The sequence below is a fragment of the Mustela nivalis genome (assembly GCF_964662115.1).
Source record: "Mustela nivalis genome assembly, chromosome: 2".
Taxonomy (NCBI): domain Eukaryota; kingdom Metazoa; phylum Chordata; class Mammalia; order Carnivora; family Mustelidae; genus Mustela; species Mustela nivalis.
The window spans coordinates 34,864,096-34,877,888 of record NC_139021.1 but is presented as its reverse complement, the minus strand read 5'-3'; the positions used below and the strand labels follow the sequence as shown (position 1 = coordinate 34,877,888).

At 46.1% G+C, this 13,793-nt stretch overlaps 1 protein-coding gene across 4 annotated transcripts in view; it reads right to left on the bottom strand.

The window, feature by feature from the left end:
• The window catches only part of NCALD (neurocalcin delta), a 386,963-nt gene that overhangs the window by 11,819 nt on the left and 361,351 nt on the right, over positions 1-13,793 (bottom strand). For 3 of the 4 annotated variants that reach the window (XM_082722759.1, XM_082722760.1, XM_082722761.1), the window contains one exon: positions 4,130-4,526. In XM_082722759.1, coding sequence (XP_082578885.1) covers positions 4,130-4,507 — 378 coding nt within the window. In that variant the 5' untranslated portion in view covers positions 4,508-4,526. Of the gene's footprint in view, positions 1-4,129; positions 4,527-10,941; positions 10,998-13,793 lie in introns of those variants that run through there. The other variant, XM_082722762.1, reaches the window with a different exon arrangement.

Here is a 13,793-nt window from a genome sequence, read left to right as displayed (position 1 = left end):
TCATTTGGACCCCAATCCACACCTTGACCAGTCTTTAGGGTCTGTCAGTGAACACCATGAATTCGCCTTTTATTAAACTGCTTGAATTTCTGAGTCTTGGAAGAACAGAAATTCACCCAAGTATTCACACTTCGGTGCCTGCCATCGAGTTGCGGGTTTTACTCACTTTAACAAATGGAAGCGTCCTTTGTGAATGATTCTGGGGCCCACATCTTGCCCCCGTCTCATCACCCCCTAACACAGATGTACCTAACACGAAGCAGAAACCCAAGGGACAGTGACTGGTCTGAAGTAGGCGCAGCTCTGCAGAGGTCCTTGCTGGAGGGCGGGAACCAGCTGCAACCAGCACCCCCTCCGCGCCCCACCCCCCAAGAACCCGCACACTGGTACACGGCTTCCTGGGACAGGCCCAGCGTCCAGAGTGCTGGCCTTCGCTTTCTAGGTGGGGAGAGAAAAGAGGAAACGAAAAGAACGGAAAGTCTGATAGTGTCCTCCACATTCCAGTTCACCCTGTCACCGCAACCCAGGGCTCAGCACAAGAATAAGGCAGAATCCGGAACTGTCCGTTTGCAAAGGAGCAGAACAGAATAACCTAGCCCTTCGTAGGAAAATGGCTCTAAATTTAATTGAATTTCTTTGGCAATTTGGAAAGCGCCTCGGGGTGCTGCAATGTTTCCTCCCCACGGTTATGAATATAATCATTGGAGGGCGGAGTCCCCATGGTCATGAATATTAATCATCGGAGACAGGGCTGCAGGAAACAATCAAGGAGACTTGAGGTTTCCATTTGCAGGCTCCTCAAAAACCCTGAGTACATAAGCATTTATTAAGGATTCCGAGTCCTTCCTGTGATGACCTGGAAACTTCCCCTGGGCCTGTGAGCAGACTGAGCTACTTATGGTTCGGGGGTGTAGGGAAGAAAATGTCTTGTGAATCTGAATGACCCTTCGTTTCTATGGTCCCTTTCTACATTCCGTGCTGAACACAGGGCAGGGGCTCAGCAAGTGCTTACTAGAACTTTCTGGGTGTCCTCTGCCAAGTCCCCACCCACCCTTGCAAACCAAATTCCACAGCCTGGGGAGGGTGTCTGTGTTGCTGCCCACACTCTATATTCCCGGGGCCAGCTACCTAGTGGGTGCTGGGAACTGTAGGTGTGAGCCCATGCGTGAATGGTCTGATGTTCAGAAGCCCAAAGATTCTGGAGGGTTCTCCCTGACTGAGGGTCAACATCTTCATCCGTACCGTCCACCAAACCCCTGCCTGACCAGGGGCAGCCAGGAGAACTGCACAAAAATGTTCGGCAGGAGAGAACACAGTGGCTAACGAATTCTTTTTTCCCTTAGATCCCAATCAGGAAGTCATTCTCTTCAAAAGGAGAACATAGTCACCCCCTTTCTCTGCAGCGGGGCAGAGGACACGGGGGCAGAGTGCAGCACTCCCCCACCCCCAAAAGGAGAGACAAAATAAAGCTAATTAAAACGAATCACCTTTGAAATTTAAATGTTTGTTTAATTAGCAAAGATGAAGAAAAACCGGAAAAGTGCAATGCCACGGCAACTCCTTCATTCACTCAGGCAGCGTGTTTGGGAAAATAGCTTGGCAGAGAGCATCTAGCATCAGAAATCAGTGCTCCTTCCCTTTGGCCCAGTAACTATACTTTTGGGAACCCATCCTAAGGGGATAATGCTAAATATAGAAAAAGCAGCACGCACAAGAATGATCTGTTATTTTATACTTAGAAATTACAGTGTATATATTAATAAAACCTGGAAACAAGCTATATATCCAACAACAGAGGAAGAGAAAGTAAGTTGTACTGTATGACTATTATGCAGCTATTAAAATATCATTTTATTAAAGTTTTTATGACATGAGCAATACTTGTATTATTATGTTGAGTGAAAAATGGCAAGAAACAAAATTTCATATACTTTATGAAATCATTTAAATGATGGAAATAAGACCAGAAAATATTATTTTCTAATACTAGAAAATTAATAGCAGTGATTCTCTTTGTATGTGGAGTGGGAATATGGAGAATTCTCTTTTGCTTTTGTATTTTTCTGTACTGCCCGTATTTTTACCACTGACATTATATTATTTTATACATTTATCCTTGGGGGAGGTAAGAAATTCTTTACTCTTTTTTTTTTTTTTTTAAGATTTTATTTATTTGGTGCAGAGAGAGAGTGAGAGCGAGCGCCCAAGCAGGGGGAGCAGAGGGAGAGGGAGAAGCAGGGTCCCCACAGAGCAGGGAGCCTGACAAGGAGCTCCATTCTAGGACCCTGGGATCATGACCAGAACTGAAGGCAGATCTCTTAACCCACTGAGCCACGCCGGCACCCCTGAAATCCTTTATTCTTGTTTAAGATCTTGGCTCTGACAGATTAATTTAACATACCGCATTCAGATAGTCCCGGCTCCAGGGGAAGGAAGAGCCACATAAAGAACTAGCTGGCAGGGGCGCCTGGGTGGCTCAGTGGGTTAAGGGGCTGCCTTCGGCTCAGGTCATGATCTCAGGGTCCTGGGATCGAGTCCCACATCGGACTCTCTGCTCAGCAGGGAGCCTGCTTCCCTCTCTCTCTCTCTCTCTGCCAGCCTCTCTACCTACCTGTGATCTCTCTCTGTCAAATAAATAAATAAAATCTTAAAAAAAAAAAAAAAAGAAAAAGAACTAGCTGGCAGATCTGGGAACTGGACTCCTGCTCCGCCCCCAGCTCCGTGTGCTCCTGTCCCTCTCGCTGCCCTTTGGGGTGAGGCCCACTGCCCCAGGAGCAGACCCCAGACCTCAGCTACAAGGGCTCGATGACAAGGCAGTCATGTGGGTCTCTTTCGGCTCTGACATTAGGCTTCTGCAACAGGCTCTGCCTGGTTCTTTCCTTGAAAGCAAATGCTCCCCTGACTCCACCCCCAATCTCACCAGCAGAGGACTGCTCTCCCTCTCCTTGTGGCCCACCCCCTCCCTCGCTTCCAGCAGCCCCACCTGTCCTCCCAGGGGCTGTAGATCTATCTCAGAACCTCAACACTCTGGAAGGAGTGCTGACTTCTGAGATGAGCCCTCCAGGAAGCCAAATGCCCACTCTCTTGGACTGCTGTCTGCTTCCAGATGCTTCCCTCTTGTGCCCGTTCTCCTGCCAAGATGGTGAGTGATGGCCAGCCCACCCACCTACTCCTTTTTATTGCCTGCAGCTGAAGCTGTCCTGATCATCCCCTGAGCTGTGTCTCAGTCCCCCTAAGTTCCTCCCTGAGTCCCACTCACTGTCGATCAAGCTGGTGGTGGCACGACCACTTACGGCTCCTTATGTCTCTTCCCTACCTTCCCTTGGGGTCTTACAAGAAAAATGTGGCCAACACCAGGGCCCCTTCTCCTGGCCTGTTCAGGGTATTTACTCTCTCGGTGAGTGATCTGGGGCAATAAAATGGAGTGCTTACTTGATTCTACAATGTTTGCATTTCTGACGAGACAGAACCCAGCCCTGTCCCTGCCTTTATTCAAGGGTCTAAGAGAGTTGTCAATTAATGATGGTGGGGATGATGAGCTTTTCTGCTTTTCTGTATGCCTGGCACTGGGCTAAGCGTTGAACAGGGACAGTCACACCTAATCTTAAACTAACCCCAAAACATGGGTGGCAGTTCCCTTTCACAGATGGGGACACTGACGCTCACTTAGGTGAATTAAGTTGGTCAGAGTCATAGAGGTAGTGACTGAAAGGGGCAGGGTTTGAACCCCAGATCAGAGACTGATCATTAGACACCGCCCCAGGGGATATAACCCCAAAGTCTCGAGGTCTGGGCAGGTCCCGGGTGGATGGAGGGGCCATAGTGAGCAGAATTTGCTGAGGAATGTATGTTCATCTGTGGTGGTGGTGGGGGAAGTCACCACAAAGCAATCAGGTGACTAAGGCCAAGCAAGAATGGGGACCCAGTGTTGCCAGATCTGCGTTTCCAAGAGATGCCAAAAACTCTGCATGTTTATGTGTACTCTTCTGTTTGCAACTATGGGTTCAGCATTTTCAAAAACTGCGCAGGCCGAATCAAGGCTGCACCCTGCCCCATGCTGGATAGAGCCCCTGCCAGTTCTTACCTGGGACTCATGCCCTTGGCTTTGTAAGAGGTGAGGACTACGTACCTGCACGATCTCTAGCATTTCCGCCTTGCTGATGTAGCCATTCCCATCCAGGTCATACATGCTGAAGGCCCATTTCAGCTTCTGCTCCAGCTTCCCCCTCGATGTCACGCTCAAGGCTATGATGAATTCTCTAAAGTCTATCGTCCCATCGCCATTGGCATCGAAGGTGCGGAAGACATGCTCTGCAAATTTGGAAGCATCCCCGTAAGGGAAAAAGTTCCCATAAATTTTCTTAAACTCTTCCATTGACAAGTGTCCACTGGGGCAGTCTCTCAAGAAGCCTTTATACCACTCCTGGATCTCGTGCTCTGTGAAGTCTGTGCTTTCCAGCAAATCCTGCATGACCTCCGGGCGCAGTTTGCTGTTCTGTTTCCCCATCCTGGCAGCGAGGATTCAGCTGCAGAGACAGAAGAAGACACCTCGTTTTTAGACCTGTTCTTTGGAGGCACACTTTAGAATTTGTGCCTGTTCCTCTGGGGAAAAGAAATGGACTCTTTGAGTCCATAACATGGTCTGGTTGTCCAATTCAGCCAAACAGAATGACAGAAAGACAGCAGTCCGAAGATGTCAAGTGGAAATACCACGGACCAGAAAACGGATGCCTTCTCTGTACTGAACCAGGAGAAAACAGGGATTCATCATGAAAGAAAGAGGGAGAACAGGAAAGATGGGGAGAGTCAGAGCCAGGGCCAGAGAAATGCGCTACTTAGTTCTGCCTCATCTATTTGCAAGAGGTCTAGCCCGACATGAAGACGACTGAGGCTGTAACACGCAATCCCAGTATGAGCAGGGAGAATGTGAGGAGGAGAACTGGAAGAGAGAGAGAGAGACAGAAGAGGTCATTTATGATTTATTGCTAGGAAATACGTCCAAGGAAAGTGCTGCTTGGGGAACCTTCTGAATATTAAGAAACAGGTATGAGTAAGGACAATACAAACCCATTTAATACCATTAAACGCTACCAAGCTAGATGGGTTCTTTAAATTCACAAGGTCAATTCACTGTCAGTGTTGGGTTCAGATGGTAAAGATGAGGCTTCATAAATGGTTTACATGCGTGCTTACAAAGAGGCCAAACTTTCCTTTTTAAATACAATCAACTTTATATTGTATTATAACAGTGGTACACACTCATCAAAACAAAGTAAGACAGCACAGCAATGCGTAAAGAAAAAAGTTAGCAACACTTCAAATCTTCACACTTATACATAACCTTGCGGTCATTTTGGTGTGTGTCCTTCCAGATTTTTTAAAGGCATGCTTATGTAAAATGCTATTAACATGTCTTAGTACATTTACACTTCAAAAAAACAAGAATATATATACTTTTGTTACCTATTTTTAAACTTAACATAATGTGGGGAACAAAGGCAACTTTTGTTAGATGGAAAAAAAAAAAACCCTAGAATTATCATCATCCTATTCACAGAGCCATCACCATTAAGTAAGTGAACACCAGGCACGGGGAGTGTGTTGCGTGCCGTGGATTCAAAGAAGAGTGAGATGTGGCCCCTTCGTCTTCGGAGGCCCCCAGCTGTAAGTTCAGAAATGGTGGTGGCAGTTAGGGGACAGACAGTACAACAGATATGCAGCTCAGTGTTACCAGGGTAATGGATGTGGCATGATGTGAATACACAGATAGGGCACCCAAGCCAAAAGGCAGCATAGGTGCTATCAGGAAAGCCTTCCTGGAGGAGGTGGTATCTGAGCTTTGTTCCTATTTCCAAAGTCTTATGATTTAAACACCGTCAAGAAAAGCCCCTTCTCATACAAGGGGGCTCTACACTTACACTTTTCATTTTTCCGATATTGGAAAAAATCCTGAAAATAAAGCTTGGGAAATTATAGGCTATTTGAAAGACCACACAGCCCCATTTTAATTGTGATTCCCAATTTTCTTTGAGGTTTTCTCTTGTGGTGTTTATTTAATGTCTGTCTCCGTCTCTCTGCAGGGTCAGCCCCTTGAGACACAGTCTCTACTGGGACTACTTTTCCCTCTCCGGCTCCTACAAATAACATTTGGCGAGTCAATGAAAAAAGCAATGACCAATGGACAGCTGAATCATCACAACATGGAAATCTGTAATAATCTTCCCAGAAAAGAAGTCTTTCCCCTACAGTGATGAGGCCCTGGACGTGCCATAGGATTTATTTATCTTATAACTAGAAGTTTGTATCTTTGACCTCCCTTTACCTGTGCCCCGCCCCCGCTCCGCCCCCCCCCCCCCCCCCCCAGTTCGAGAATCTCTTCTATTGAATTGCCTGCAGCCCTGTCTTCTGCCCCCAATAAAAATAAATTCGTAGAGGGCAGTGTTTGCATCTCACACCGCTCCAATTTCTTGCTTATATCCAGAGTTCAAGAAATGCCAAGCAATCTTAGTAAATGGCAAGGTGACTGATTTTGTTTTCTGAGTTTCGCCCTGGAGGCAGAGCAGGCTCCACCCCTGCTCCTACCCCGGGAGCCTCGGAAAGGGCAGGGAGAGCAGAGCACCCCGTCCTATTAAGCAGGACCAACAGTGGCAGGGGCACGAAGAGCCCTCTTTGTGTGGAATCAAGCAAACACCGTTTTATGCAAGAGCAAGTCTAAACTCCAGCTCCAGATGAAGCACAATTTATAAATTGAACCTTCCAATAACTTTCCTTTCCCTTGTGTGTCCCCTCCCTTTTTTTTTTTCTGGAGGGAGAAAAGTGAAGTTAGAGAGGCTGGTTTGTATTAGAATTTGAAAACTGTCATTTAGTTGCTAAGTTGGCAATTTGCCTGAGGCAGGAATTCTGAAACACGAGGTAATACATAATACATGGCTTTACAGAGCTCCGGGACATTTTTGTGAAATTTATAAGTAATTTCGGGTTTTCCTTTTTGGGGGCTCTTTAAAGTACAGTTCTTCGGTGTGGTGTTCAATCAAATCACCATCCCTGTACTTTGCTTCCGTGCAAATCACCGTGTGCCCAGCCTTAGGAAAAAAAAATACCATTCTGCCATTTAAATATACTCTCTTAAAGAATGACTTCTTTTTTCTGGGTCTATACAACACCGTTTCTTCAGAATTAAGCTTAAGTTCCTTTCTCAATGTTTAAAAAGTGCTTCTCACTTATTAGCTGTTTTTGTACTCGAAAGAAATTGCCTCAACATTTTGGCTAAGTCTCCCACTGAGACTGATCTGTGTGTAGCTATTTTTCAGTAAACAGTAATTAAACCACATTTACAAATTCATTAGCACAGAAAGGCCATAACACAAACAAGGCAGAAGAGCATGGCATAAGTGATTTGGGAAGCCGCGTTTGCAACTGAGTCCAGAATTTGTATCCATAGATAACTACAAATACTTGACCAAGTATGATGTCTGAACTTGAGACAACCATCTGGACTTGGTTAGACTGTACAACAGAAATCTCAGGGGACATAGGATAGTGCTTCTTTCCCTGGGGGAGGAGGGGAAAGATAGAGCAATGCCTGGCAATACCTTTTTCTTTTGGATGACGGGAATTTCTGCCTGTTTGAGTTGAAAAGGGGATAAAAATACCATCAGGAAACTGCTACGTTCATTAGCAGTCCAGAACAAAATCGTCTGGAGACAAAAGTTGCACGTTGGGTCAAATCCTTTTCATTATTCCATTTGGTTATTAAGACATTAACTTTGTGCTAGTAGAACGTAGTGGGGGAAAAACTCAGGCTGTGGAATAAAAATGCTTGGGTTCAAAGCCTGGCTGAATTGCAGACTAGCTCTTGGGCAGTTAAGTAATTCACTGAACTTTTTGGTGCACCTCGGTTTTCTTATATATAAAATGAGTTCAGGGGCGCGAGTTTGTATTTCACTGATTTGAGAATTAAATGAGACCGTCCTATCCATAAAGCTCTGGTGCTGAGCCTGGGCCAGACGCCGTGGTAAATGAAAACCACATCTTGTCTTTGATGTTCCTTTATCCATTATTCTGTTGAGACTTCATGGCAACCCTGAGTGACAGCCGGGGCAGCTTCCTCCATTTTAGAAGCACAGAAATGAAATCTCAGGCCAAGCTACTTATCCAAAGTCACACAGCTTGGGAATGAGGCAGCCAAAGGGTAAGTTCCGTTTGCACTTGGCTGTCCACTGGTTTTACCACTGTGTCCTACTAACTCCATGGACAAAGCACAGACAGGAGTTAAGACAACAGTTCCATAGGAAGTCAGAAAGAAGTAGTTAAGAGAGAGGAGATGACCTCCTATTAGCATGCATTCGTTTCACAAATAGGTGCCAGGTGTCTCCTAGGAGAGAGGCATGGCTGTCACATCAGGGAACAGACCAAACCCTAGTTCTCATGGAGCTGATTGTCTAGTGGCAAGAGAGATATGATAAATAAGATCAATAAGGGGAATGTTGGAGGGAGTTGCTCCAAGGAGAAAAGTAAAGAAGGAAGGGGGTTGGGGAATGCCAGGAGTGGCTTGGTGGATGTGGAAATGTTAACTAAGAAGTCAGGGAAGGGGGCGCCCGCATGGCTGAGTCGTTAGTGTCTGCCTTCGGCTCAGGTCATGATCCCAGGTTCTGGGATCGAGCCCCACATCAGGCTCCCTGCTCAGCAGGAAGCCTGCTTCTCCCTCTCCCATTCCCCCTACTTGTGTTCCCTCTCTCACTGTCTCTCTCTCTCTCTTTCTGTCAAATAAATAAATGAAATCTTAAAAAAATTTTTTTAAAAAGAAGCTAGGGCTGACCCCATTAAGAAAGTGACCTTTGGAAAGGAAGAGAGGAGTTGAAGGAGGGAGCCACGGAGATGGCTGCAGAGGCTATTTCAGGCTGGGAAAAACAGAAAATGAGAAGGGCCTAGACAGGGAGCAGGCTTAGTGTGTCAAGGATGCAGCTGGAGCAGAGGGTGGGAAGGAAAAAGGATGAGGCCAGAATGGTAACAAGGGCCAGGTGACGTGGGACCCACAGGAGATGCTAAGGGTGGTGGCTTCCACTCCGAGTAAGACGGAGCTATGGCAGGAGTTTGGTTTCTATTTTAACAGGCACTCCCTGGCTGTTGTTTTGAGAGTAAACTAAAAGAAGGTAGCGCAGAGGCAGGGAGACAGTTGAGAAGCCACAGCAAGGACCCAGACAAGAGCCAATGGCGGCCAGGACCAGGGTGGCATCAAGCAGAGAAGGAGATAAGTGCTCAGATTCTGACACAGCTTCAAGGGAGAGGCATTCCCAAGGTTCTGGCCTAAGCAACTGTAAGGATGAAGTTGACCCTGAAATGGGAAAAATGCAGAAGGAGGGCTCTGGGCTGAGAGGCAGAGGCATGCCTGTCCGTGCGTCTAGGCAGGTATTCCTTCTGGGATGCCCAGCATATATCCAGGTGGAGATGTCAGGTGGGAAGCTAGATGGCAAAGTCTGGGGTTAGAGGAAAAGGTCAGAGAGAGAATCAATTCGGGAATCATCAGCATACAGCGGAATTCGTAGCCAACGACTGGATGGGAGTCCCAAGTCAGTGGCGGTGGGTAAACAAGAAAAGGGGACAAGTGAGACCATATCCGTTCTGACATGTAGACTTGGAGGAAGGAGAAGGACTTGGTAAGGCACAACGAGAAGGAGACCAGCGAGGCAACAGGAAACCAGAAAGCTGACTCTGCCTGCTTCTCGGCTATGTCCTCCGAACCCAGCTCAGGGAGCACCTGGAAAGCATTCAGTGCAGAACAGAAGGATATGTGGCTCTTGGTTCCCTCTCCAAGTGTCCCCGCCACCTGCCCCGCATCTGTGGTGGATGCCATCTGCCACCCAGTTGCCCACTCCAAAGCCTGAGGAATCTTCTGTCATTCCTTTCACTTTTGTCGCCAAATCTGTTTCAAACCCATTGACTTCTCAGCATTTCCATTGTCACCACCCTCGTCCAAACTGCCATCATCTCTGTCCGGGATTCTGGATTCCCTCTATCCAATGGGATATCCCAATCCCCTCTCTCCCTGTCACCACCAAGCCCCAGTCTCTCCCCAATGCCCCCCAGAGTCACCTTTTAGAAACACACAATAGATAATGTCATTCCTCTGCCTAAAGCTCTAAGAAAATAAAATCCAGACTTCTCTATTGGGCCCCCAAGGCTCCGTGTGAGCTGCCCCGGGCCATCTCTAACTCATCTCTCAGTCTCTGTGCCCAGGTCCCCTGGCCTCCCATATAGCCCATCTTTTACCTCTAAGGACCTTTGCTTTAGGGCCTTGAATAAGACTTTTAAGTATTAAATATATCTCAACACTTTAGTTTATACGCCTATATAGATAAATTTTAAATATATATACGATATATAAAATATGTTTACTAAATATATATATAAAATATATATCCTATATCTTATAAATGTATAACTATTTATGTAATGATATATATTTATGCATATTATTTTTAGCTGAATCTATGCTGCATTTCATTAAGTGAAATGCACCCCAACTCTGTGAGAATAGGTATTTTGTTACTCAGTAGTTTACTCTGGGATGGGCAGTGTGTGAAATTTCCCAACTTACTTTAGGTCACACCCAGTCTCCCAGGGTCCAAAACATAAACCTAGGGTTAATACTGACCACAGATGAGAAAGGAAAAATATAGATGAGAAGGCACCAAACCACCAGCAAACAACCATGACCAGGAATCTAAAACATAAAGTCAACTTCCCTTTTAAAACAAAGAGAAAAAGGAATATGGTGAGTTCCCCAGGGAAAGGAAATGGTGAGTGGTGGACGCTCTTTTGGAATCCAGGCGCTCCCTTCTTTATATCTTGCTTCTGGGATTCCTCGTCAGGCTCCACAAACGCCGTGAATTAATTCTTGAAAGCCCAGAGTGAGATTTTCCAGAGAAAAACCCAACTTACTCTGGAAATCCTTGTTGACTTGAAAGAAGTCTCAATGCAAACTGCATCCAGGGCCCCTAAAACGGAATTTGCAAGATGCTAGCGGCTGAAGTCAGGTCGAGCGGGAACAGGGAACACAGACCCCACAGTGATTCCAGAAAAAGACCAGGTTGATTAAAATGTGTGCCTATGTGGACATGTGACCTTGTCCTCTGTGAGTTGCTTTGAATTTCTGACCGACGGAATGTCTACATTATGGAAATGTAACCAGGAAAAGTTTCCTAAAATGTAAGGAAGGACATGGTAAGAATTATAGATGCATGGGAACATGTGTCCATCTGCGATGACATCAGATGTTGTGGCCATCTGAGTTTTGTAGGTGGCTAAGATCCAGCAAATTCATTTCCAGATCAGTTGTTCCTGATTGTCACTGAACAAAAAAGGGGGGGAGGGGACTACAGAAAAATCTGAAGCGCACTCTGCTCCAGGAATTTTTTTTCAATGGAACTTGTCTCTTAGTGGGAGTTTAGAAGGAGAACTTATAAATAAACTGACGAGTTTATATATAGTGCACAAATTAGGAAATAAAACAGCAGTGCATATAAGGAAGTATTAAAATATTAAAGAGGGGGAACGTAAGTCATATAACAATTTCGCTAACTTCCTTTCCTGTTGCCCAAAGAATATTCTCTTCTCTGGCCTCTGGCAACGGTAGCTGAGACTTACTTCCTACAAGTCCTGTGCCTCACAAAGGTGGCCTTGTTGACATGGCCTGGAGAATGGTTCCCTTCCAGTGCTGCCCCAAGGCCACCGCACCCGTGGGGGTGGGCAGGCAGATGCACACCTGTGACTGATTGCTGGTCACACGCCTGGTGCTTGCTTGCTCACCTTGCAAGCAGAGGTGACAGGGTCTGAGATGAGCACTGAACCCATAGCAAATGCAGCGAGCAGGGGACTCACTACTAACAGCCTTGTTCTCCTTGCTGCCTTCCCCAGGCTGTGTGGCAAAGCCCAGTAGACATAGCTGGTTCTCTCTGGGTGAGCAGGCCTTACAGTCTCTGAACTACCTGGGCTCTAGTTCTATGGGCTCTGCATTTCAGACTGCAGAGGGACTGGTCTTGGGCTCTATCCCAAGTCTGCTTTCCATTATCACTGCCAATAAAATATATATATTTTTAAAGATTTTATGTATTTATTTGACAGAGAGAGAGATCACAAGTAGGCAAGCAGAGAGGCAAGCAGAGATAGAGAGTGGGGGAAGCAGGCTCCCCGCTGAGCAGAGAGCCCGATGCGGGGCTCGATCCCAAGAACCTGGGATCATGACCTGAGCGGAAGGCAGAGGCTTTAACCCACTGAGCCACCCAGGTGCCCCAATAAAACATATTTCTGATAGAATCTGTAAAGAACATTGTCAGACAACAATCCCCTCCCCCAAATGGAAATATCATTTTTGGTTTTGCTCTTTACCAAAGTGATACATCATTATTGTAAAAACTATAGTTGGTAAGAGAAAGATACAGAAATTAGATAGAGATATAGATACAGAAATTAGAACGTGGACATTCCCCCCGTGATCCAACATTACTCTACAGAAGATAACTGCTCTTGTCAGTTTCATGTGTATATATCTTCTTAGGCATTTAAATTCACATAAATGAAATCTGTACGCTCCAACCACAAATGGGATCACATGATACTATTCTTCAACCTTTATTTTCACTGGAAAGTATGCTGTGGATATTCTTCCATATTATATACATGGAGGTATCTCATCTTTTTAGATTGCTGAATTTTCATTGATTGATTCAATGGACAGTACTGAGCACTGACCTCTCCAAGCATCGAATTGAATTGGGTAACTAACAGGAGTGTTGCCAAAGTGAGGCTTACTTATAGTCCTTTGGTGTTCCATTGCATGGTATTCGTTTAACTAATCCCTCTTGAAGGACCTCTAGGTTGATTCTGCTTTTCTTTTATTCTCTTGGCATTTCCCTTAGTCCTGCTTCCGGGATTCCCTGGATAATGTATATGACAAAGAGGCTCTTGAGGTCTTCAGTAAGTACCATGATCTCAGACAGCCCCTTCAAAATCCTCCATCATTTTCTTCTGGAGCCCTTACATCCACACTGTGCATTTTGCAAAAGTTTACACATCAACTAGGATTAGACTCGAAGAAGCATTGGAATTGGATTGGGAATTCCATCCCAGTCCCTCTGGACTGCCTGTGTTACAGGCACACATGTAAGAGTGTAGCCTTTACTATGTCTAGCACTGAGGAGGGCACACTCAGCCTGCTCTCTCAAGAGTGCATGACTAGGAGCATGAAATGCCCCTTCTCTAGGTTTGGCCTAAAGAGATCTTTTGTCCAAATGGCACCATAAGTGTTCTGCTTTTCGATGGGCTGCCTGACCTTTATTCGCACCCACTCCTCTCTCTGCTGCTTCTCATGCAGCTCATGGCTGACTCCCCACCACTCCCCACTCCCTCCTGGATGGCCAGCAATTAGAGATGAACCAACACCATATGCTTCATGTGCCCTAGTCACTAAGTGGCCAGGGCCATACTCAATGGTCACCTTCCAGGCCTGCGGAAACCACAAAGCTGTCTGAGATGGAAACCGCTGGTGTGCCTGAGGTTGAGGGATTGCAGATGTTCCCTTGCCATCAGACCTGCCTGGCTGCGCTGCCTCAGGCTGGGGGCCAAGTCAGTGCTGGCTGCCATGGTGGAAAGAGTGGGGATTTTTTGGGGGGGGGGGTCCTCAACACTCCTCCAGGGCTGTCATAGGCTAAGACCCTACCATGGCTGACTTCTGTGGAATTCTGATCGCCAGAAATGGCTACTTAACTAAAGATGCTAAGTATTTGCTCATTTAA